This window comes from Petaurus breviceps, unplaced genomic scaffold (genome assembly GCF_028583685.1).
Source record: "Petaurus breviceps papuanus isolate PSGF00001 unplaced genomic scaffold, PetGlider_PUasm1.0 90977, whole genome shotgun sequence".
In the NCBI taxonomy this organism is placed as follows: Eukaryota; Metazoa; Chordata; class Mammalia; order Diprotodontia; family Petauridae; genus Petaurus; species Petaurus breviceps.
Window position 1 is genome coordinate 13,349,694 of NW_027187391.1, and position 25,688 is coordinate 13,375,381.

The following is a 25,688-nucleotide window of genomic DNA, read 5'->3' on the forward strand; positions in this document are numbered from 1 at the left end:
CTCTCTGTCTCTCTCTCTGTCTCTCTCTCTCTCTCTGTCTCTCTCTCTCTCTCTCTCTCTCTCTCTCTCTCTCTGTCTCTCTCTCTTTCTGTCCAGAAGGCAGCAGCTCATGGTTCCTCTTGATGGGATGTTCCCAGGGAGTACACGATTTTGGGGGCAGAGTGTATGTGTATGTAGAGGGATGTTACTATAGGACAGTATAGAGGAATAAGACAATACTATATTTTTGGAAAAGATCAGAAATTTGGGATAGAGGGGTAGAGACAGGTTATCTATGTTTGGAGGGTTTTCTGTAATTCTTAATAATTCCGGCTAAGAATGTTTCTTCATGAATCCCTTTGGCTTTGTTGCCATTGGCTGCTTGCAAATAGTCCAGGGGAACAGACAACAAGTATCCATAACTTAATTATGTGCCACTTCAAGATTTGTAGAAAATTTAATTATAACCAAAACACTTAGCTCATAAAAAACTGTTTAAATATTTAGCAATCTCTTTGATTATTCCTCTTCTGACTGTTCTTCCTTATATGCCCCTTAAATATTGATGTTTCATAATTGGGAGTCACCTTTATGCATATGACTACCAAATCTTTATCTCCTTCCCAAATTTTCACTAAATGCTTGTCTCCATGCATGACCTGTTGCCTGCAGGACATATCCATCTGTCTGTCCTCCTAGTACTTCAAATTTATTACATCAAAAACTGAACTCATTATTTGTCCCATTGAAACTTCTCTCCCCTAACTTTTTTTTTCTATTTCTGTAAAATGGCCACCATAGTATTTAAGTATCCCAGCTACCTTACTGTTCTTTACCATCAAGTTTCACTTCCCACACATTTTACAGATGAGAAAACTGAGTCAATCAGGGTTAAGTGACTTGCCTAGGGTTACACTAGCTAGTAAGTATCTAAGACTGGATTCGAAAACAGGTCTGCCTGACTCCAGGCCTGGCATTCAATCTACTGAGCCATTCAGTTGCCCCTTCTTAACCTTATCCACTTCCTTCCTTATGCTGCCTCCCTTAAATTAGACTACATTCTGTCCCGTGTTCTGTGGCTTAACTCACATGGTCACCATAGTAGGGATAAATATATCATTCTCCTCCCAAGACTGTCTATAGAAAGCCCTCTCATCCTATTGAGAAGCAGCATGATATAATAGATAGAGCACTGGACTTGGAGTCAGGAAGACCTACATTCAAATTCTCCTTTAAATATTTGCTAGCTATAAGACCCTAGGCGAAAACACTAACCTTTCTGTGTCTTAGTTTCCTCATCCATAAAATGAGAGAGTTTGATTTGATGGCCTTTAAGGTCCCTTCTAGCCCTAAATCTGTGCCTTTCAAGACCTGACTCAGATGCCACATCTTTCATGAAATCTTCCCTGATTACATCCAAGGGGAAATTGATCTGTCTCTTTCTCTGTCCAAAATACTCCTCTTTGGAAACTAACTTTCCTTATCACTAGCCCAAGCCCTGCTCAGGTGTTGTCTTCCCTTATTAGAATGTAAATCACTTAGTATACAACAAGCACTATACCACAAATATCAATTATCTCATTTGATCCTCACAGTAACCCTGGGAGGTAGATGCTATCATCCATTTTATAGATGTGGAAACTGAGGCAGACAGAAGTTAAGTGACTTGCTAGGGTCATATATCCAGTAAGGATCTGAGGCAGAATTTGAATTTGGGTCTCTCTGACTCCAGGTCCAGGCCTCTATTCACTGTACCAAAGACAGGCATTTTCTTGCTTGTTTTTATTTGTATCCCAGTGTTAGCAAGTTGATGAGAACATTTTGGGTACTTTAAAAATGTTTTTTTCATTCATTCATTCATTCCCCCAGATTATTTCCCTAGATTTTGCATTTGCACTTACCTTACTCTCCCTCATATTCATGTCCTCATCTTGTCTCATATTTTAAGCACTTCAGAGCATCCTGTATCCTCAGCACCTAACACATAATAAGCATTTAATGATTTTCTAAAATTGAATGGAATCATTAACACGAAATAATTAATAAAATAAATGGATATTTTTTTAACCATGAAAGCTATACTAATTGTATTATCTATTTTGGATCAGTTTCTTAAATATGTTTTTAAAATCATACATCTGCCAACTAGACAATATCAGTCAAGTCAAGAAGTATTCACTAAGTATCTTTTATGTACAAGACAGGTTACTAATCTCTGCAGATACAAACAAAGTTAAAAGTAGCCCCTGCCCTCAAAAAGTTGACAATCTGATGGGAGAGACAGCATGGAAACAACTACATATGAAGTGCAAATTTAAATAATGTGACGACTTCAAAGGATTCATCATTTGAACTATTAGGGACCTAGCTATATGTACAGACAAAATATATACCATGTAAATTGGAGATAATATCAAAGCGAAGGGAGACCAGAAAAATATTCTTGAAGAAGGTGGAATTTTAGCTGAAACTTGAAGGAAGCCAGGAGGCAGAGGTAAGGACAGAGAGCATTCCAGGCCTAAAGCACAGCTAATGAAAACCCTGGAGCCTGGAGCTCATTTTATGCAAGGAGTGGCAAGAACGAAGTATCACTGGATCCCAAAAGGTCCCTGTGTAGGAAGGGCTTTAAAAACCAAATGGGGTGGGGGGTGAGTAGGTGAATAAGAGCACTGGCCCTGGAGTCATGAAGACCTGAGTTCAAAGCCAGGCTCAGACACTTAACACTTACTACCCGTGTGATCTTGGGCAAGTCACTTAACCCCAATTGCTCTGCCTTCCCCCCTCCAAAAATAAAAAATAAACAAACAAACAAATGGAAGGTTTTACATTTGATCCTAGAAGTGATAGGGATTCACTAGAGTTTATTGAATTGGGAGATAACAGCCAGAACTCCACTTTAGGAAGACAGCGAGCATGGAATGAACCAACCAGCCAGAGGCTATTGTAATATCACAGGTGTGAGGTGAGGAAGATGTGAACTATGGTGGTAGCATTGTCAGAGGAAAGAAAGGGGAAGCGTTCAAGTAGGAAGGTAGAATAGAAAGAACTTGGCAACATATTGAATATGGAGGGAGATGGGGTTTGAGATTGAGGAGTGGAAGAGGACAGTTAGATTGTAAGCCTGTGTGACTGAAAGATGGTGGTATCCCTGACAGCAGTAGAAAAGTTAGGAAGAAGGGAGGATTTTAGGAGAAAGAGAATTGATTTAGTTTTGGACATGTTGAGTTTAAGAGTGGTTTTTTGTTTTGTTTTGTTTTTTAATCTATTGAAAGGAATATGGGACTGGAAATCAAGAAACTGCCATTCTAGTGGTGAACGTGGCAGGATACTTTCTCAGGACATAGTTTTCTTCTTTGCAAAATGAGTAGTCTGGACTAGATTCACGATGCAAACTTAGTAGATTTTAATATTTCAGGACCCAATCAGTCAACAAGTATTTATTCAATACTTCCTACACACTGACAGGTATACAGTGCTTTAGGGATCTGTGATTTAGTTGATGTGGGTATGCTACATAGACAGAGCCTTCCAGAACCTTGCTTCTAGGGTGAAGCATCTGAGTTGGCCATTGTAGAGGAGCAACATTTTAAATAAAAGTACCATAAATTAAGGTTACCTCAGATCAGTATCCGTCTTTCTTCCCAAAATGGGACAGATCATTGAAAATCAAATGTAATAAACAGACTTTGTTTAACAATATATGACCTACCACCCACTGCAAAGCTGCTTATAAGTACTATCAAGTCCTTTGAGTTTCATATTTTCATAGTTTCTCATTCTATTTGGCTTAAGAAAGTAGGTGTCACATTTTTTTGTTGAGTTGAGGGCTTTTTATGATGTGAAATGGTCCAAAGGGAGGAGAATGAATTAAATCCATATTATCCCCAAATTTAATTGTCAGTAGTCAGATCAATATATGTTATACATTAATGTGTTGTCACATGTTCTTTAAGACTAGTCATATATTCATATCTGTACCTTCACCTTCAGTAATAATTGCTAGCTTAAAGGTTGGGCCTTGAAGACAGTGATTTACTAAGATTGCTCTAGAAAGAACTAGGCTTCAGTTTTACCGTGCTGTAAATAGAATTTGAGCACTCTAATTGTTATCTCACTAATAAATTCAGGCACAAACTTGGAATCCAAGTCTGCAAAGCACTTGCAGTTTGGTACCAATAGCTTAGAATCCGAGACCTTGAGGGCTAATTTATCTTCATATTCAGCTCCTTTCCATTTCTAACATTCTATGCCTTTTACAATGCTTTAGAGCAATTTAAAAAGCAGGGTAAGGAAGACAATACAGTGCATGAATTCGAGGATCTTAATTTTTAAAACCCTACATTTGTCTTTCACCACAGTAATCTATTTTCACCCACATCAAACTCCACTCATATATTTTGTTTTCTCTTGATTTTTAATTGACAGCTATGCTTTTTTTTTTTTTTTTAGGTTGAAAGGGGTTCGATTATATGCCAGTGGTAGCCAAACAAATAGTACCACGTGGGTTAGTCTCTTGAGTTCTCTGTCTTCGGCAATTACGGTAGTGGACTGTGCCTTTAAAAAAAGAAGGAAAAAGGGGGGGGGGGGGGGGGGAACTACCCCACCATCTCCCCGAGGAAACCTTCCACCCCTAAGTGTGAGTCTGAGAACGCCCCTGAGCTTCGGAGAATGCTCGGGCACATACGAAGGGCACCGAGAAGCGGGTGCTAACTGGGTGAAGGCAGAATCCCGGACGCCTCACGCACGAATCCATCCCAAGAAGTCGCAGCGTTCCCGGCTCCGCAGGCCCGGGATGGACCAACCTCTGCCGCCCGAGAGCAACTTAACCTCAGGTTGTCGGGGACGTAGAGAAGTGGTGGCTTTTAAAAGGCTTCCGAAAGGGGTGTGTCGGGATAGACGACTTTTGACTCCCTCTGTACCCACAAGGTGCACTCACTTGTCTCCCTACAGGGAATTTTGACCAGGAAATTTTCACATTACGTCTCCTGTCTTCCCCAGCACTCTTCTCCTTCCCACTTCCCCCTCCTCACTCCTACCTCCAGCTTTTTTTTTTTATTCCATTTTTTCTGCTATCCCGCCCTCGCTGGTTCAGCAGTTACTATTCCAGATTTGCTAGTGTGTAACAAAGTGATTTGGGTGTTGGGTTTTAGTTTTGTGTCTATTTGGTGAATTTCACGGATATCCCGGTTTATGCAAATGGTATTATTTCCCTCAAGGTTTCTCTGGCTGGATGATTATTTAACTAACCAGAGTAGCTTGTTGGAAACATTGTGGGACAACAAGCTTGCAACTGTTTCTGCATGAATGACAGTTTCTCTGTAACTAACCTTAGAAGTATTGGGAAGTTCTTGCAGCTTTTAAACTAAATTGAGAACTAGTTCTGAAAAAAAAAAAAAAGCTAAATTAAAAGTTACATGAATCAATTAACTAACTCAAGTTAGTGATAGGCCTTAAAATAAAAGCTAAATGTTTTCTTGGCAAAAATCCTGGAGTGGTTTGCCATTTCCTTCTCCAGTTCATTTTGCAAAAGGGGAACCTGAGGCACAGTTAAATGACTTGCTCAGGGTCACACAGCTACAACACTTCTGACGGTGGATTTAAACTCCTCTGTCTGACTTTCCACTTCAGCTACCTAGCTGCCCTAATTAAAAGGTACATGAGCATAATAACTAGTTTGAATGTGATAGACTTGAAAATAAAAGCTAAATTAAAAGGTGTGCACATGGCTAATACGGAAATATATATTGCATGATTTCATATGTATAACCAATATAATATTGCTTGCCTTCTCAAGAAGTTGGAAGATAAGAATTTGGAACTCAGTTTTTTAAACAAATGAATGTTTTTTTTAATAATTTTAATAAGATTATATATATATATATATATATATATATATTGCCTTTTGGAGGGCAATTGGGGTTAAGTAACTTTCCCAAGGTTACATGGCTAGTTTTTTTGTGTGGGTGTTAAGTGTCTGAGTTCGGAACCGAACTCTGGTCCTCCTGACTCCAGGCCGGTGCGGCGCTTTACTCGCTACACCACCAAGCCGCCCAATAAAATGTATTTTAAAATAATAAATTAAAAGGTATGTGAGTATATTAATTAGTTACTGAATGTGATATAATTTCCAGATTTATAAGAATTTTTTTTATTAAAGCCTACTTTTCTCTCCTGTAATGCTTCCACTGTCTGATTTTACTTATTTGTCTGTACCCTCATTTCCCTTAATGCCTTTAGATGAAAAATAATGAACAATAATGTGTGGAAAATTAGTCTATTCTAGCATATGAAACTAGTCAAAAAAGATTTGTAAATTCATCAGAACAAAACCCAGAAATTCATTCCCCTGTTTTGGGCATTACTAAAGAATATGTGGGGCAGCTAGATGGTACAATAGATAGCGTCCAGTACCTGGAATCAGAAGGCCTGAGTTCAAGTTCCGGTTCAGACATTTATCAGCAATGTGACCCTGGGCAAGTCATTTAACCCTGTTTACTTCAGTTCCTTGTTTGTAAAATGAGCTAGAGGAGGAAATGGCAAACAACTCTAGTGTCTTTGTCAAGAAATCCCCAAGTGGGTTCATGAATAAGACACAACTGAACAACAAAGAGTATGTGTCTTATTTATAGTGTTCCCTTTAAACTAATTAGATGTTTTTGTAAATTTCTGGTTTGAAATACTTATTGCCAAATAGATAAAAATGAAAACCATGTCTCTAAAATCACAGTAAACCAAGAATGATAGTGTGTATCTCAACTGCAAAAATTAATGGGTTGTTTATTTTTTAAAACTACTGTTAATATTAATTTTCTTATAAACTAGTATTAAGAGTATAATATATGTGTGTATATATGAAGAGAAAGAGAGAGAAAACTGGTATAAAAATATATTGGCTAGTAGTACCTCAATTTATGTTGCCTCCAAATGTTTGTATTTAAGATGATGGCCAGCCAGAGGTTGTCAGAGAAGAATCTAGAGGTCTTTCAAAAGAACAGCTTTCTTCACTAATATCTGCTGCTTCCCTTAATTTGGGATCAATGATAAGCTATTCAATACTGGGACCATTTTTCCCTAATGAGGTAAGAGGCTTTTTATACCTTTACCCACCCACTCCCCACACCCTACTAAAGGAGAGAGGTTAATGCAGAACTTAATTGTCCTCTTAGGAAAAAAAGGTATGTATAGTACTTTATATCATGCAGAAGTTTTAAATATGTCAGAACAAATATCAGTAGATAAAATCTTAAGTTAGCAAGAAAATATTAAGCTAAGTTCGAAACTCACTTATCTGAAGCAATAAAGAACTAAGATTTATTAGCGTAGAGAACTCTTAGATAAGAGAAACTCAACTTAATATTCTCAGAAAGTTGTCTAGAGCATTGAAAGCTATAATGACTTGTCCATGGTTATGTAGCCAGAATTTCTTACAGACAGAACTGAATGCAGGTCTTCCTGATTCTAAGGCCAATATTCTTTCCATTGTGAAAATAACTGGCATTTATATAACCCTTCAAGGTTTGCAAAGTGCTTTATCTCACTTGATTTTCACAACAACTCTGATAGGTAGGTGTTATTGTTATGCCCAGTTTATAGATGAGAAAATTGAAGCTGAGACAGGTTAGGTGACTTGCCCAGGGTCACACAGCTAGACAGTGACTGAGGCTGGGTACTAATTCAGGTCTTCCAGACTTCAAGTTCAGTACATTCTCCCTTATGTTACAGGGGCCTCTCATTCTGATATTAAAACATCCTTTACCAGAAGAATATGGACAGTTCCTTGGAGTTTCCTGTCCTGTATGATTGATTTCTTCTGAATGTAACTTTATTAGACATTCGGATTTTTTTCTTCTTTTGAGTTTTTTTTGACAGTCAAAACAAAATAACTGAGAATAACAGCCAATACAAGAAAAGAGGTGGAATGTTGTGTGTGAGAAACAAGAAAGCCAATTTGATTATACTCTACAGTGCAGAAAAGATATCAACCAATAAGTATTTATTAAGTGCCTCCTATATTTAGACACTTGAGGTTGGAAAACCAGTTAGGAGACTAATTCAGAAAACACAAGTAGATCAGGAAAGATTGAGATGAGAGAAGAGAGACGATAGCTATAGCAAGAGGAAATGAAAAGGGAAGGTATCAAGGCATAGCAGGCAAGGTTGGCTTTGGTAAAGAGCAGGATCTTCTTCTGAGATGGAGGGCAGCGGGTGTAGATTGGGAGCTGTCACAGGGATTCTGAGGAGATTGGGTGACAGGATCTATTTGCAGTGGCCCATAATGTGAGAAGACATACAGGAAGAAGTAAACTTAGGGCAAAAAAGTACTTTTTTTTTATGTAAGTAGGTAGCATCTTTATGAAATTAGTCACATCAAAAGGTGGGGTGAACGGGAAATAGTTTTGATAATTCATTTTTAAATGATTCATGAATAATATCCATTGTTGTACTCCATTTGGGGGTTTCTTGGCAGAGATACCACAATGGTGTACCGTTTCCTTCTCCAGGTCATTTGACAAATGAGGAAACCGGATTGAGTGACTTGCCCCGGTCACCAAGCTACTAAGTATCTGAGTCCAGATTTGAAATCAGGAAGATATGGGGTGGCTAGGTGGTACAGTGAATAGAGCACCAGCCCTGGAGTCAGGAGGACCTGAGTTCAAATGTGGCCTCAGACACTTAACACTTACTAGCTGTGTAACCTTGGGCAAGTCACTTAACCCCAATTGCCCTGCCTTCCCCCTCCAAAAAAAAGCCACCAAAAAAAAAAAAAGAAATCAGAAAGATAGAGCCCAGTGCTCTATCCACTTCATCTCCTAGCTGTTTAAGAAGAAAGTAGGATGTTGGATTATAATCCTTTGCAGTTAATATCAAAGAGGACAACCTGCTCCTAAGATGGAATGTTAATATAGTGATCACAAGAGCATAGATTTAGAGTCAGAAGGGAACTTAGGTGCTGTAGAATCTCTGTCCTTCACTTTACACATGAAAAAATTGAAACTCAGAGAGGTCAGGTAACTTGACAAGAATCACACAGCCAGAGAGTGAGGCAGGATCAAAACTCAGGTCTTACTGAATCACTTACTGAGTCACTGCCACATTACTATCAATGTTGATGTTGGGTTTTTATTCCCAGTGAGTACTGATCTTAATCTTGTGCATTTAAATGTCTTAAGGGGATAGAATCTGAGCCCAGCTTCTCCAGTTCCTAATCTTGTGCTCTTTTCACTAGGGTTTAGAAGAATATAACACTATTATTCTAAAGATTTTATTTTGCCCTGGTTATGCTAATTTGTTGTTTTTCCTTTAAAGGCTGAAAAAAAAGATGTCAGCAATACAGTTATTGGAATGATCTTTGGATGTTATGCTTTGTTCAACTTGTTATCATCCTTGTTATTTGGGAAATATGTAAGTGTCTTTAGAATTAGTTCATAAACCATCATGTGGTTGCATGATGAAATTTGATTAGTTATGTTTTCTTAATGATCTTCCCGTCATTCCACTTAATATAGGAGTGATGAATGCTATATATTGGGTAGAAGAAATAATATCATGAATTGTTCTTCTATTTACACTCATTCTCAGAAACAATGGTTTAAGTAAATAATTTTTTTGTCTTAACTACATCTATTAAATAAATTTGTAGATATTTCCCAAGTTGTTCACAATAAAAGAGTTTGGCAGGTAATTTATGTATTATTATCTCCATTTGACAGATGAGGAAACCAATGCTTAAATAACTTGTCTAAGGTTGCACAGTAAATAAATGGAAAAGCTAGAACCTGAAATATATATTGGTGGAAGAAATACCAACATTGATGAAACAGAATTTTTGAAATATTAAATTGCATTTTAGGTATATAATCACATTTTTAAAATACTATGCGAGAAGCTGCAGAAAATGTAATGGATCAAGAATTGACCTTAAAGCCAGGAATGCAGTGTTCAAGTTCCACATCTGACACTTAGAGGCTGCTTCTCAGTGCTCACTGAGGCTAAGGAGAAGGTGATCTGGATTGTGGAGAGTTTCCTCACCTTGTAGTTTCCTGTACCAAATCATAAGTCCACTCACTTTTCTCTAATACTATTAGAATAGCGTTTTGCTGAGTGTGCCCAGATCACCTAAGACAAACAGCCCTGTAGCAGATGTCAGGGTCATGATTTTCTCTGTCTTAAGTAATCTGGGCATACTCAGCAAAGCCTCATTACATTCTGTACATCTCTAATCAGTCAATGAGCATTTATTATGCATTATTTTTGCACATTGTCTCCTTTATTAGGCTGAGCTCCTTGAGAGGAGGGACTGTCTTTTGACTTTCTTTGTATTCCCAGCCCTTAGCACAGTGTCTTTACACATTGTTACTGTTCAATCCAGTTCTTTGTGACCGTATGGACTACTTGTTTTCCCCTTTGTGGTTTTTCTTGGCAAAGATACTGGAATGGTTTGCCATTTCCTTCTTCATTTTTTTTGCCAGAGTTCTCCATATGACCTATCTGTCTTGGGTAACTCTGCATAGTGTAGCTCATAATTTCATTGAACTATGCAAGGCAGTGATCCAGGAAGGCTTTTTAGGCAAATAGGGGGTGACTGACTTGCCCAGGGTTACACAGCTAGTAGGTGTCTGAGGCTGGATTTTAACCCAGGTCTTCCTGTCTCTAGGACCAGCACTCCATCCACTTCACCTGCCTGGCATGTAGTAAGTGTTTAATAAATGTTTATTGACTGACTAACTAACTTTGAGCCAGAGACTGTGCTAAGTACTGGAGAGAAAAAGATAAAAGTGGAAAAAAATCCCTTCCATAAAGAAGAAAGGGATGCCTATACAAGGGGTCTCAAACATTACAATTTTAAGCTTCAACAGTTTAAAGCTGCAGTAAGACTTTGGGGATGACCTGTATAAGTACATAAATAATATGTACAAAATGAATACAAAATAGTCTCTTTGTAAACAAGCATGAGACTTAAAGAGAGCCTAGGAAGCCAGGAGTTGGAGATAATGAGGAAGAGAGTCTGGAAATGGTGGACAGCCAGTGAATATGCTGAGTCAGGAGGTGGAATGTCATGTTTATGGAATACCAAGGAGACCAGTGTCACTGGATCACAGAATACATGACAGGGAGGAAGGTGTAAGAAGATTGGAAAGATGGGAAGCAACCAAGTTATGAGGGGTTTACAGTCAAAGAGAGGATTTTATATTTGATCCTGGAGATGTTAAAAAGCCACCAGAGTTAATTGTTTCAGAGAAGGGGTAGAAATGTGACATGGTTGGACCTCTGCTTTAGAAAGATCAGTCTGACTGCTAAGTGGAGGATGGACTGGAGCAGAGAGACTTGAGGCAGGGAGACCAAGCAGCAAGCATTTGCATTAGTCCAGGTGTGAGATGAAGGGCCTGCACCAGGACGGTGACAGTGTCATGACACTAGTTTTGGGAGAGAAGGCTAGCTGCTGAGGGTATCAAGAAAGACTTGTGGAAGGTGGTGCTTGAGTTCAGCCTTGAAGGAAAGTAGGGATTCCAAAAGGCAAAAGTGAGAAGGGAGTATACCCAAGACCAGAAGGAATAGCTAGTGTAATGGAAATGCAAATTTAAAGATCTTCCCTTAGAGACTCTGAGAACCTTCCTTGATTTGAAAATGTACTCTGCCTCCTAATAGGCTGAATGTGGTCACATGGAGCCAGTGGCAGGAGGCTTGGTTTTCAGGAATGCCCACATCTTGATGCTGTGTGATTGGGCAGTGGGTCAAGAGGGTGGTTACATTCTCTGAGCCAGGAGAAGGCTATATAATCCCTGATGTGAGGCTTTGCTTTGGGGCTCACTTTGAGAAGTGTTCTGTGATTTGATCAGATGAGACTCTGGGAAGCCCTTGTTGAGAGCCCCCCTCCCCTTTGAAAAACCCAGATGTTGATTTGGTATGGATGTAATGGTTGGACAGTTTGGGAACCTGTATACTTGATCTGTTTCTCCGTCTTGATAATTCTGTCTGTATACTCTGAAGTTCGGGGTGCTGACCTTTTTCCCCTGAACTAGGTAAACAATACATATTTGACTGATTAAAGTAAGCTTGTTAACCCATTTTGAATTGCTTTCCTTTAACAAAGCAGATCTAAGAACCTGTGTTGGCAGCCACTCTGGGGACACTGGGGTGCTTGCTGCTACAGCTAGTAATTAATTAAATTTAGTTAAAATTTTAAAATAATTGGCCTATAAGTTTAAAGCTCTTTTGGCCTGACTTAATATATAATAGCAACCCAAAAGATGCAAAAGAGATAGCTGTTTTCATATTTCAATCTAACAGGAGGTGGAGTGCCACGTCTGTCTCCTTCAGTTTCTTCATCTGTAAAATGAGGATAATAATATCACCCATCTCCTAGGACTGTGAAGATAATGTGAGAAAGTTTTTGTAATGTACTTTGCAAACATTAAAGCACTATATAAATACTAGATATTGTATGACATAATCTTCCCCATACTCTGTAAAGTCATTTAGCAAACATTGATTAAATACTAAATATGTGAAATGCAATGTACTAGATATATGGGAGATACAAGGATAAGTCCTCTGAGTCTCTTAGTACAGTGTTAGATATATAATGGATACTCAGTTTTGTTAACATAGATATAGAGTTGGAGTAATTAACTCATTACTGTTATTTAACAAATTTTAGCTTGTATACATTGGAGCAAAGTTCATGTTTGTGGCAGGAATGTTTGTCTCAGGAGGAGCTACAGTTCTGTTTGGGTGAGTATCTGGCTTTCTGGGCTTGGGGGTTGGGTTGGACATCAACTTCAAAATCTGTATTCATTTTGAAATTTGTATGAGTGCATTTAAATCAGCAAAAACTTATTTTAGTTTCTTCCTGTATGACTGAAATTATGTTAGGTACTGGTGGGAGAGATGGCAAGTGTCTGCAAGAATAGCTCCCTTCATAACTCATTGAGAGCTAAACCACAGTAGATATATAATAAACAACTGTGGAGTCTTTTACTAACAAGCATGAGAGCAAATTGATAGAAAGCATATATGTGTTAAGGGAGTATAGTCATATAGTCGTCTGATTAAAATGAGGTAAAGATGTAAAAATCAAATACCAGGCAACTCCTGGAAGGCGTCAGTGTTTTGCATCTAGTTTATTTTTGGCAGCCATTATTCAAAGGCATCGTGGAGAGTGAGTTACTCCAAAATGCAAACTTCTGGGATTATGGCTTTCCTTCATTTTACTTGCCACATGCCCCCAATATGCTGTCTCTTTAGTACCATATATGCTCAATCAGTGGGCAGCTAGGTGGCACAATGGATAGAGTACCAGGCCTGGAGTCAGGAAAATTCATCTTTCTGAGTTCAAATCTGAACTCAGACACTTACTAACTATGTGACCCTAGGCAAGTCCCTTAACTGTGTTGGCCTCAGTTTCCTTATCTGTCAAATGAGCAGAGAAGGAAATGGCAAACCACTCCCATATCTTTGCCAAGAAAACCCAAATGTGGTCATGAAAAGTTGGACACAACTGAAAATGACTGAACAGTAACAACAATAAAATGCTTATTCATCCAAGTAGGGCACAAAACTCTTTTGGGTTACATGCAGATTAATTTTCAGTAATTCTTGAAATAAGGTCATATTCCCCATTTAACCTCTCTGAGTACTTTCTCACTTTTAACTTGACTGAGAGACACAGGTAAGACCATGAGTAATTGGTTTATGGATCTACAGTCAATCCAAAGTTTGCCTTCTGTGACTGGCAACCACATTTTGTTCCCCTTTAGGTAAAATTCAAGTATCAGCTCTGTTTCTTAGATGCTTTAGAAACCTAATCTAAATATTACCCAGGAGTAAAATTAAGCATAAAGCTGGGTTGGCCTGTTGCCCTTTAGTGTTGTGTGCCCCAGATTAATCATCCTGGAGTGATCACAAAAGAAAATCCATGCCAGCTTCTATTCTCAACAAAATATATCACTAGCCCAACTGAAGTATAATTTTTTTGCTTTATTTTTCTTGCTTTTTTTTTTTTTGCAACATGGATAATGTGGAAATTTGTTTTGCATAATTTCACATATATAATTGATATCCTATTTTATATTACTTGCCTTCTCAATGGGTGGGGGAGGGATGAGGGAGGGAGAGAGTTTGGAACTCAAAATTTTTAAAAAAGAATGTTAAAAATAAATAATAAACATTTAAAAATAATTAAATTAAAAAAAAACATATCACTACCATACTTAGAATTAGAACATGAAGAACCCAGGCAAGAAAAAACAGAATCCAGCTTGGATGTAGAATATTATTAATCTGGGTCCCACAAAGAGCCAAAAGCTTAGTTAGATCCCAGTCAAACTACCTATTTCCTATTTCTTCTCTGCTGCAATGAAAACTATACTCTTAGGAAAGTGGTTGGAGATGTGTTTAAAAGCATATACATAATGTTATCACTTACTTGATGTTCACTCTGTTTTCTTGCCTTTTGAAAATCAGTTTAGGTAGTGAAAGGAGTTAAAAGAGAGTAGAAGAAATATTGCTATGCTGAGCTCTGGGATTCTTTTTAGATCAGTAATGGTAGGTGGTTACAATTTTACAAAGTCCACTTCTAAGAGACCCATCAAACTTTGATTACTATCAAGGTACCCATTAACCTGTTCCAGTTTTAATGTAGTGTAGACTCTAGTGAGTAAAAGCAAACCTACTCTAAAAGATATCACAGGTACCCCTCCATACCCTAGACTAGCCAGTGCCAGGGACTTGAGGATAGTTCAAAGTTATGAAAGTTAAAAGTCTAAACTGAGGGACCTGTAGCCATTCTGAATGATTCTGCCCAAGCTGTTCCATGTTTAGGGTAGTACTAAGGTGTTTCAAATCATTCTGAAGATGATAAGTTTGTACCCTCATTCATCAATCTGTCAACAAGTATTAAATACCCATATGTGCCACGCACTGTGGAACTGTGTGGGTATGTGTGTGTTCTCTGAACATTATCACAAGAGCTGGGGAAAAAAGAAGAGACTGAGTCACCCCAGAACAAATGAAATTCTTTTTTTTGGGAGGGCAATTGAGGTTAAGTGACTTGCCCAAGGTCACATGGCTAGTTTTTGTGTTAAGTGTCTGAGGCCAGATTTGAACTCAGGTCCTCCTGAATCATGGGCCGGTGTTCTATTCACTGAGCCACCTAGCCGCCCCTGACAAATCAAATCCTTAAAAATCGATATTCTTCCTTACTGTGAGAGTGTAACCCAAAGCAACATTTTTAATGCCTGTCCCCCAGTACTTGAAGAAATTGAATGTTTGTTCTGCTAATCAGGCTGTTATGCTGATCTGTTGATTGGGATAGACAGCAATATATTCGACAATTGTCTTTATTCTTTTATAGTATGTTGGACCGAGCTCCAGATGGACCAGTATTTATTGCAATGTGTTTTCTTGTGAGAGTGGTGGATGCGATAAGCTTTGCTGCTTCATTAACTGCATCGTCTTCTCTTCTTGCAAAAGCCTTTCCAAATAACGTAGCTACAGTGATGGTATGTCTTTAAGTGCTTGCCAAATCTTTGTTGGCTCCTGAGTTTTTCCCACTTCCAAAGAGGCTGTGAGCCCTTCTTTCCATACATATTAATATGTTTTTATTCTCCCAATACTTTTGTTATGTTAAGTTCCTGAGAAGTAGGTTAGAAAGTAAGAAGGACCCAGATTGACTCTGAAACATACTGATTGGGTGACCCTGAACTTAGCCTCTCAGTGCCCAGACAGCTCTCTAAGACCATAATTTGCCAAATAGTTTGAACGTCGCCTTTGAAGAAAGGATTTTCTCACCAGTTTTTATCCCAATATGGATGAAATCACAGGTCTGGATAAAAAAAATCTTGCATTCCTATCTTATATTCCAGGGCCACAGAATTATCATTAATGACTCTTTGGAGTTGATTAGAAAGGTGTAACTCATTTTCCACAGCCTTCTGAAGATAGAGTTATATAAGTATATGAAGTAAAAACCAAATTATTCTCTTCACCTCTAATTTTCTTTGAAACTACATTTTTTTTTCTGGCTAGTTAGAAGTATGAATGTAGCAAATTTGCCTTTGTAAAAGACCTATCCCTGTAGCATAGCATGAAATGTTGGGTCCTACTCTTCCACTTTAAAATATACAGAACTGTAGGTCCTTATATACTTCTTTTGGCCTCCTTGTATGGGAAAAGATCACCCTTTTGGGCCTCCCTATTGCCATGGAATTCTTGAAGATTGTGTAATGCATGGAAGTAAAACAACTGTACAGTGTGTGTCACATACCACTCTAACTTCTAGATTCTATACAAGTAAACTTACACTTCACTCTTAAGGGCCCCCTTGTATCCTTCAAGAAGCAGCATATCAGCGGTGGGGAATTTTCTTGGTATGTGCTCTACATCTATAACTGTTATTACCAAAAGTTACCCTTTCTGCAAAATAACTGTCTCTAGCTTGACTTTGATGAGGGGAAATGGCTTATAGTAGTTTACTTCTGGGTGGTCCTTAAGTACTTAACTAGTTTTAATGCTACTAGTGAAATACATTAACTTGTTTTTTCTTTGTTTTCCTATTTTTAGGGAAGCCTTGAAATCTTTTCTGGGCTGGGTCTAGTTTTGGGACCTCCTCTAGGTGGTTTTTTATATCAAACCTTTGGCTATGAAGTGCCCTTTATTTTTCTTGGATGCTTAGTTCTACTGATGGTGCCATTCAACATGTGTATTTTACCTAATTATGGTAAGACAACATTTCTTACTAATGTTTGGTATTTGACCAGATAGAAGAGATTTGTGAATATATATCCCCTCCCCAAAGTGGTGATGAACATGTGATTTATGTTAAGCTATGTCTATAATAGGAATTATAAATTACCCACTTTTCCTCTTTAGAAGATGCAACTATTATTATAGGATTATAGCTTTATTACCAAGAGGGACCATCTAATCCAGGAGTTTTTAACCTAGGATCCATGAACTTGATTTTCTTATATTTTTTAACTGTATGAAATGAGCTTGATTTTTTAATAATTTGATAACTATATTTACAAACATTTGGTTTCCTTTGTGATCCTATATATTTTGTTTTATTCATTTAAAAATGTTATTCTGAGAAGGCGTTCATAGGTTTCACCAGGCTGCTATAGGAGTCCATGACAGAAAAGGAGTTTAAAAATCCCAATTTAGTATAACCCTTTACATCTAGTAGAGGCCCTTTTACACAATGAGAAAACTGAGACCCGTTGAAGTTTAAATGATTTGCTTAAGCTGACAAGATAATAAGTGGCAAAGTTGGGATATTCCATTTTTTAAAAATAAAAAATAGTTATGTTTTATCAATGAAATAACATAGTATAAGAGTAAAGGGAACTCCAAATGACAACCCACAAAACAAGAAAATCTTAACATGTAGCAGGACATAGTTCTTAAAACTATATGTTTTTAGGTGTGCGACTAGCTATAAATAAACTTGTACAGAAAGCAAAACTTACCTTCAGTGTCTGCTTTAGTGGCCATGCCTTCCCCAGTTGGCACTTTATACTACCTCAAGTCAAAATTCCTTTCCCTGCTCTTTCCCTTCTTTATGTTCCAGTTTCCCATTTCTCCATGCTGTACTTTCTCTCTCCGTTAAGTTACATATACCAGTGCTGACTTGCATTTCAGGAGTTTTCCTTATCCAGAAATTCTATATACCAATTAAATTCCTCTCCCTTCTTAGTATTGAGTAGGGTGAAATTGCTGGTTTTATTTTATTTTATTTATTTTTAATCTCTTGATTAAACAATAAATATTTAATAATATTTCAGATGTTTTCTTTTAAAGGAGTCATTCCTTATTTGTTATGATTTCATTGGTATTGGGAACTCCCAAGTGAGGAAACTCTTTATGAATGCAGGTTGTACCTTCTCTTCCTTCATAGACTTTCAGAGGAGCCTTTTCCTTTCTTGCTTCTATCTAGTTATTTGATTCCCCTTTTTATTTTTTTTCTCTCAATCAAGTAGTCAAGTAGAATATGCCTTCCTCTCCTTTCCTTCAAGTTGTTTTTTGTTCATGATTTTTTTAATTTTCAGAATTAAAAAAAAAAAAACATTGATTTCCTTCAATTCTCTTTTTTTTCTGTTTATTCCAGATTTTTATTCTTTGATTCATGACCCTTATACTTACTTAGGCCTTTTGAGTGTCTCTATTCCTCATGAAATTAAAACTTCCAAGGTATAGCTATTTGGGGTTTCTTCATCTAAACAGTTTCTCTGTCATTGTCTGGTACATCTTGCCCTCTGGCTGCCTTTTCCCCACTATTTCTCACTCTTATAAATACCATTTTCCTGCCAGTGACAGAAAGAATATTATCCATGGTAACAATTTTCCTGTGTCCTTGATTGTGCAGGTTATTATTGACCTTTACCATCCCTTTGGTAACTTTTTTCCCCCATTTGCCTTGGAATCCCTTCCCTGGGTCTATACCCTTCCTCTGTTCTAGGTGTAACTTGTTCCCCAGAGCCCTGATTCCCTAAGGAAGGATGAGTGGTCTATCTAAGCACCAAATCCCTGTTAATCTTACTTATTGTAGGGCGCCCATTTCCCTTTATAGAACGTTTCTTTTTTCCAGTAGAGTATTCATCAGTGATACTCCCCTCTTACCACTGAAATAATATTTCTCCTTTCTTACCCCCTTTTAAATCTCTTCCTTTGCCTCCTCTTTCATCCTTTGGAAAGCTATCTTCTTCCTGAGAGACTACAGGATATTTTCATTGTTTCATTGTTAGCCTTTAACTTGATAGAGAATGTCCTGCATTCACCTCTATCTTCTTCTTCCCCTACCCCCTTTTATGTGCTCTCCTATTCTGTAACTCAGCTCTGCAAAAAAAAAAAAAAACAATCCATTTGTAGGTGGACTGCTATGAGACTTGCTCCATGATATTTCAGTACTATTTCTCCATCATCACTTCTATTTGATTTCTGCTCCTGTCCTTGTCATTATTGCTTCATGTACATTTAGAAAAATATTTCAATGGCCTCTCTCATTATGTTGTTGTTGTTGTACTTGGTCACTGTATTTGTTTACCCTTCTCGTATTTCCATTGTCTGTGGTATTTGAGAAGCAAATAATTTCTTTAGGTCTGATTTCCTCTCTATGAATGTTTCAAACACCTCTTTTTTATTGAATATTCACCTTTTTTATTAATAGGTTCATATTTGCAAGGTAAATTTGGGCCGCATCCTTTGCTCTGGGATATATTTTTTCTATTTCCTCCTGTGGTTCTAGTTGATGCAGAATAGTCTTATGTTATTTGAATTTTTTTTTCCTTTGTATTTGAAAGTTTCTCATGATCACTCTCCAATTTGTTCTATCCCAATGGGGATTATTCTTTAATTACTATGTGTTTTGGAATATCAGCATAGTTTTTTCTTTTTGTTTTTCTGGAGGTAATCCAGATTTTTTTGATTGGCAGTTTGCAGGATTCAAAAATTCTTGGCAATGTTCTTGTATTATTTCTTGCAATATAGTGTTCAGGTTTTTTTGATTTGTGTTCCCCTGGGAACTCTGTAATCCCTATGTTGTCTCTATGCAGCTTTTTTTTTTTTTGCTTTTTTGGAGGGCAATTGGGGTTAAGTAACTTGCCCAAGGTTACATGGCTAGTTTTTTTTTGTTGGTGTGGGTGTTAAGTGTCTGAGGTCAGAACCGAACTCGGTTCCTCCTGACTCTGAGGCCGGCATTTTACTCACTGCGCCACCTAACCGCCCCTCGATGCAGCTTTTCAATATATTTTTTTTGTATGGAGATAATGCTTTCTTTTAATGTTATTTCATTGTGCTTTTTGTCTTCCAGATTGTCCTTTGCTTCTGTGTATTTGCATTTCCAGTCAGTTATACTCTCTTTGTCTCTTTGGCCAGGCCACTGTGAATTCGTATTCTATTTTGCTAGTCATTTTTGCTGTTCAGGACATGAGTTATGCTTTCACAATTCTTATTTCTCTTTTAAACCATTTAAGAACATCCTACTGTGGTTCCATGCTCTCTTGGGTACCCACAGGCTCTTCTGCCTCATTAGGCATTGATTTCTTTCCTTTACCTTGCAATATTTATCCATAGATGCTGAGTTCTTTTACTTGACCTGGAGGCCATATTCCCTTCTGCTATTACTGTCTTCTCTGTTGATTTATCTACTTATGCTCAATGTTTTTGTTTTCATTTTTTTCCTCCTGAAATCTTGCTATCCTCAAGCTTTTTTTCCCCTTTGCTTTCTTATTTTGCTCATTTTTTGACTCTCTCCTCTTTGATGGTAGTTTCTCTTGGGTTTTTTTATCTCAGTGTCTCAGCCTCCTCCTGTACTGGGCAATTCACCATTTACCACCTTAGGTCTCTGCCTCAAGTGGCTTCTTGGAGAATAGAACTGACCCCAGATGGATAATGTGCTCTTTCCCTCAGGATTAATGGAATCCCACACAACCACACATACACCCTGCCTCAACTCCCTTTGCTCTCTGGCTGATCACTGTTTTGACAGAACTAATTTCTTCTGTTTGCATTTCTATGGCTCTGGGGGAGAGGGGAATGGGTCAGGGTATAGAGCTGAGTTCTCTTGCAAACAGATAGGTCAGTTTATACAATTAATTGTGCTTCCTGGAGGATTATAGGAGGTAGATGGGGAGCTTCTCAGTGACCTTGTAAGGGGTTAGAGATTCTTCTCTGTTGATAGTTCATCAGATCATTACCTTCCTTTGGTTTGATATCCTAGGCTGGAGACACCTGGAATTGCTTTATCTGTAGGACTTAATAACTATTTTGGAGAAACTTAAGACATCAAGAGCATTAGAAAACATCTAGGCCTCCATCTTGTTGGTCACCTACTGCAGAGAACTTATAGCAATGCTACTTAGGTCTTTGTTAGCTTTTTGAGGACAGGGATGATTATGTAATAATTATTTATAAAAGTTTTTTAATTGGTTTGTTGCTTAGGTAATTATTAGAATATTAATGGATTTATGCTCTCATTGACGTTGGTATTCCCAGATTATAACCCATACACTTCTTTTCAGTTTGTGTGAAAACCCAAACAAACTAACAGTGGAGAAAAATCCCTAACCCCAAAGGATCTCACTCAGCAGTACCTTCTCCTACCTCCTACAGCCCTCTAGGAAGCAGAGTTATAGGGTGGGTGTCCTCCCAGTGTGCCAGAGTACTTCCTCAGAAAGTCTGACATATATATCAGTAAAGTATGTGAAATTTTCATGTTATGCTTTCACACTTGCTACATAACTGGCCCAACTCCTTTTCCTTTTCCATTCATGTTTCTCTGCTGTCTTTTACATGGATTCTCATATGCAACTATTCATGGATAATATACTGAAAATAGTGCAAAAATAACTCCTTTGTATAGTCTTTCTGCATAACTTCATAAGGTATATAGTAGAAACAATGTTATCCATTTTTCAGATGAGGAAACAGGCTCAGAGAAATTAAGTCATTTCTTTAGGGTCATAAAGGTAGGAGCTAAGACTTGAACATGCCCCATATGCCTAAAATTGCAGGGTTATTTTCACTGAATTAAATGCCTCTTTGCCAGAATCCAGCAAAATTTTATTTTTGTCTCCTGTACCTTGCTAAGATTTGTAAAGCTTTTATTAAAATAACAGTCCCTGCTAAAACTCTACATCGATAATCCTATGAACCAAACTTAGTACAATTGACAGTGTTGTTTTTTCTTCCTTATAACTTGATAAGTTGTCTTTTCAACCTGCAAATAATTATAGTGAAATAACTTTTAAATGTGAGGCAGCCAGGTGACATTTTGGGGTTCTGTGGCATGATCTTTTTTTTTTTAATTTATTTATTTACTTTTAGTTTACAGCATTCAGCTCCACAATCCCTTGAGTTTCAAATTTTCTTCTCCTCTCTCTCCTCCTCCCCCTCCCCCCCATGGCAGTATGCAATCAAATATAGGATCTACAAATACCTTCACATTAAACATTAGTCAGGTTGTAAAGAAGGATTATAACCAATGGAATGAACAATGGGAAAGAGGAAACAAAACAAGAAAAAGAAAGAGAGCAAATAGTTTACTTCAGTCTGCATTCAGACTCTGTGCTTATTTCTCTGGATGTGGATATCTCTTTACATCATGAGTCTTTTGGAGTTGTCTTCTAACCTTACATTTCTGAGAGGAGCCCAGTCTGTCAAAGTCAGTCATCACATGTACGTTGTATCTGTGGCATGATCTTAAGGGGTATGTGGGCAATCAACCAGAAAGTGGGAATAATAGACAATTACAGGCTCATATTCAACACAATTCTACCACCCCCTTCACCCATTATCACTCCATGCTTTCCCACTACTGGTCTCTAATATTCTTGAGCTTCAGCCTCATATAGTACTCATAACATAACTATGGCTCAGATACCTGCAGCTGTTATACTAGCTGAATCTACCCCCTGCCCCCAGGTCACCTTGTGGCTAAAGCTGTTTCAAACCTGCTCCAAGTGAGTTACTGTGGAATAAGAATTTCCTTTATTCTATCTCCTCCACCCCACCCCTCTTTTTGTATTCTGTGTAACAAGATGAGTCCCACAAGATAAGCAAGCTGGGTTTAGATCTTCATAGCAGATCTCATTGCTTTGTCTTTCACTCCCCTCCCCCCATCCATACCATTAAAATATATCCCTATCATTGTAAAGGGCACTACCATCCTTCCAGGCACCCAAATTCCCAGTCCCAGTGTCATTCTTGACTCCTCATTCATTCATCCCATATTGCCAATCATTTGTCAAATCTTGTTTTTTATTTCTACTCTATCTCTTACATATTGAAATCTTCTCTCTACTAACATAACTGCTGCCTTAATTTAGACCCTTGTCACTTTTCCCATGGACTATTGCAATGTTCAGTCCATCCTTCACACAGTTGCCAAAGTGATTTTCCCAAAGGGCAGGTATGACCATATTACTCCCCTAATAATAAACTGCAGGCCTTCCCTAGTGACTCTGGCATCAAATATTGCTTTATCTTTATCTCATTTTTATTTTTTGTAAGTTTTATATTTGCATAATTATTAGTATGGTAGTATGTATATATTTTATTTAAAAAATAAAAAACACTTATATTAAGGATATATGCTTATAAATAGTTTAATAACAGGTTTACAATAATGATCCAGAAGAATGAGTAATCACTTCTTGTTATAGTGATCATGGAAAGTTTCATGGAGTAAGTAGAATTTCAACTGAGACTTGATGGATATAATCTGTTAATGGATGGAAATGGGACAGAGAGCACAGAAAAAGTGATGGAATTGTGTGAATAAAGTCAAGAAAACAAGGTGTGTGTGGTGGGTCAGGCAGCTCGAGCTGAAAGGAAGGAGAAGACCTGGAATGCCACTAGGAAGTTTGAATTTTTTTCCTTTAGGCAGTGGGGAGATAGTAAAGGATGTTTGAGCAGGGAGATGATGTGAAGAAGATGTTTTCTTTGAAGATTAATCTGGCAGTGTGAATTGGGGTGTGGAGAGGAAAGCTATTGGAAGACAGTCGTTTATTGTTTGGGCATTTTAGTTGTGTCCAACTTTTTATGACCCCATTTGGGGTTTTCTTGGCAAAAATACTGGAGTGGTTTTCTGCTAGCTACAAACAGCTTGAAGTAGGGTAATGGTGGCAAGGCATAAAGGACGGGGAAACAGGAGGAGGGGCCGATGTTAACAGCAGGTTTGTAAAATTTTTAAGCTGAAAGTTTCTTAGAAATCAGTTACTGAGAGGGCAAATTACAGGGGAGAAGTGCATCAGTCTGCTGACAGTGAAGTACCTCAGCAGATTATCTCAGGTAGATGAGCTTCTGATAGTACAAATGTCACTGGAATTCATCCTCTTCATTTATAGAATCGTTAATGATGATCATACCTCTTTGTGAAGGAAATTTTATTTTCCCAAATGTTCCATCACCTGGTAGAATGCTAATAAGAAGTGGAACAGAACAGATCAGGGAAGAGGATACTATTTCTGTGGTTATTTTCATCCCTGGAAACCATAAAGAGTAGAAAAGATGCAGGGAAAGTATCTATGGTAATCAACTTGGATATTTATCAATAATACCTTGATTATTTAATGGAACATTATAGTTGATGAGTTAGGGATCTCCCAAACCTGGGAGCAGGTAGGTGGCACAGTGGATAGAACAGTGGCCCTGGAATCAGGAGAAACCTGAGTTCAAATCCAGCCTCAGAAACTTACTAGCTTTGTGACCCTGGGCAAATCACTTTATCCCTATTGCCTCCTGCAGGGGGAAAAAAATACGATGATGTTAAGTGACCTTTCCAAAGTTAGAAGTTAGAATTGAGTGACCTAGAACCAAAGTTTCCTAATTCTCAACCTAATCTTCTTTCTCTCACTATACAGTGTTGATTAATTTTGGTTTTGAAATGATAAATGTGACAATGAGACTGCTGAATGAACACTTCTACTATTAAGATGATAGTAGAAATGTGGGAGAAATCTTCAGAAAGTTGAAGTTGACCTTGGATTTGGGAGATTATTATTATTATTATTATTATAACAATATGTTATACAATACTATAATTAGTCATTAATATTATAATAATAACTGATAAAGAGGCATCATTGCATGGCAGTTAGAGATTCAGTTTCAGAGTCAAGAAGACCAGAGTTCAAGTTTAGAATCTTACACATGTGACTGTGACCACTAGGGTTTATATTGTGCTTTGTATAAATCATCCCACTTTATTCTCACAATATCTCTGTGAGGTAGGTGATGGTAGTGTTCCCATCTTATATATGAGGAAACTGAATATCAGAGGGATTAAGTGATTTGCCCAAGGTCATCCAAGATTCTAAGTCAAATCCAAGGCAGGACTTGAACCCATGCTTCCTGATTTCAAGCCCATTGCTTTTTTTGCAATACCTCTGCCTCTCTGCATCATGCTGAATCGACCTACCATAATGGTAGATAAAGTCGCCAAGGGAGTAAAGAGAAGGGACAAGAAAGATCCCAAAAGGTCACTGTATTCGGAGAAGGCTGTTTCAATAGAGTAGGAGCACAAACTCTCTCAGTGGTGTAAACAGAGTAGTGAGAAAGTGGAAGGATCTAGAAATCACGTGAGAGCAGTCTTACCTGTGGAAGGAAAGAATAATTTTAACAGTAGAGGACAAACTAAAATAAAAAGAAAACTTCCAATATAGAGGTCATTTGTGTCTGTTTTGAAGAGGGAGATAAATTAGCCAGTGAAGAAGCAGAGATCGAAGATGTTAGAAAGAAAGGGTCTTGGTTAATTTTATATACAATTAGTCCCTCAAGTCAATCCAGCAACTTCTTAGTTGTTTATGTTTATTTTAATTTAATTTATTTATATTTAGTTTAGTTATGTCTAATTTGTTTATTCTGTTTATTTGCATTCATGGCGGTCTGATAGGTTTTGGGTTTCTGCTGTTGTTGTTTTGGGCTCTCTCTTTAACCATTATTACATTTTTAAGATTCCCAAGGGAAAGGGTTTTATGTTCTTATTCCAGCATATATACATACATACAAAGAGAGAGAGTTCATTACAGAGCAGAAACTCAAATATCATTGGCTGAATTTTAAGATTTTAGCTAAATTTTCTTCAAAATATCAGTCAGTCCAGAATTTACATTTCAATTTTAAAGTTAACTTAAGACACAGTAAGTTTTAATTCTCTGGATAAATATACCTGCATTTTGCTTCTCCAAAAATGCAGGCACTATTTTTAGCCA

General features: G+C 37.6%; 1 protein-coding gene across 7 annotated transcripts in view; it reads left to right on the top strand.

Moving 5' to 3' along the window:
* Positions 1-25,688, top strand: part of SLC18B1 (solute carrier family 18 member B1) — a 51,751-nt gene that overhangs the window by 3,741 nt on the left and 22,322 nt on the right. For 3 of the 7 annotated variants that reach the window (XM_069077359.1, XM_069077358.1, XM_069077357.1), the window contains exons 3-8: positions 4,429-4,483; positions 6,919-7,058; positions 9,286-9,381; positions 12,638-12,711; positions 15,332-15,479; positions 16,540-16,696. In XM_069077359.1, coding sequence (XP_068933460.1) covers positions 7,017-7,058; positions 9,286-9,381; positions 12,638-12,711; positions 15,332-15,479; positions 16,540-16,696 — 517 coding nt within the window. In that variant the 5' untranslated portion in view covers positions 4,429-4,483; positions 6,919-7,016. The other 4 variants (XM_069077356.1, XM_069077354.1, XM_069077360.1 and 1 more) reach the window with 4 other exon arrangements.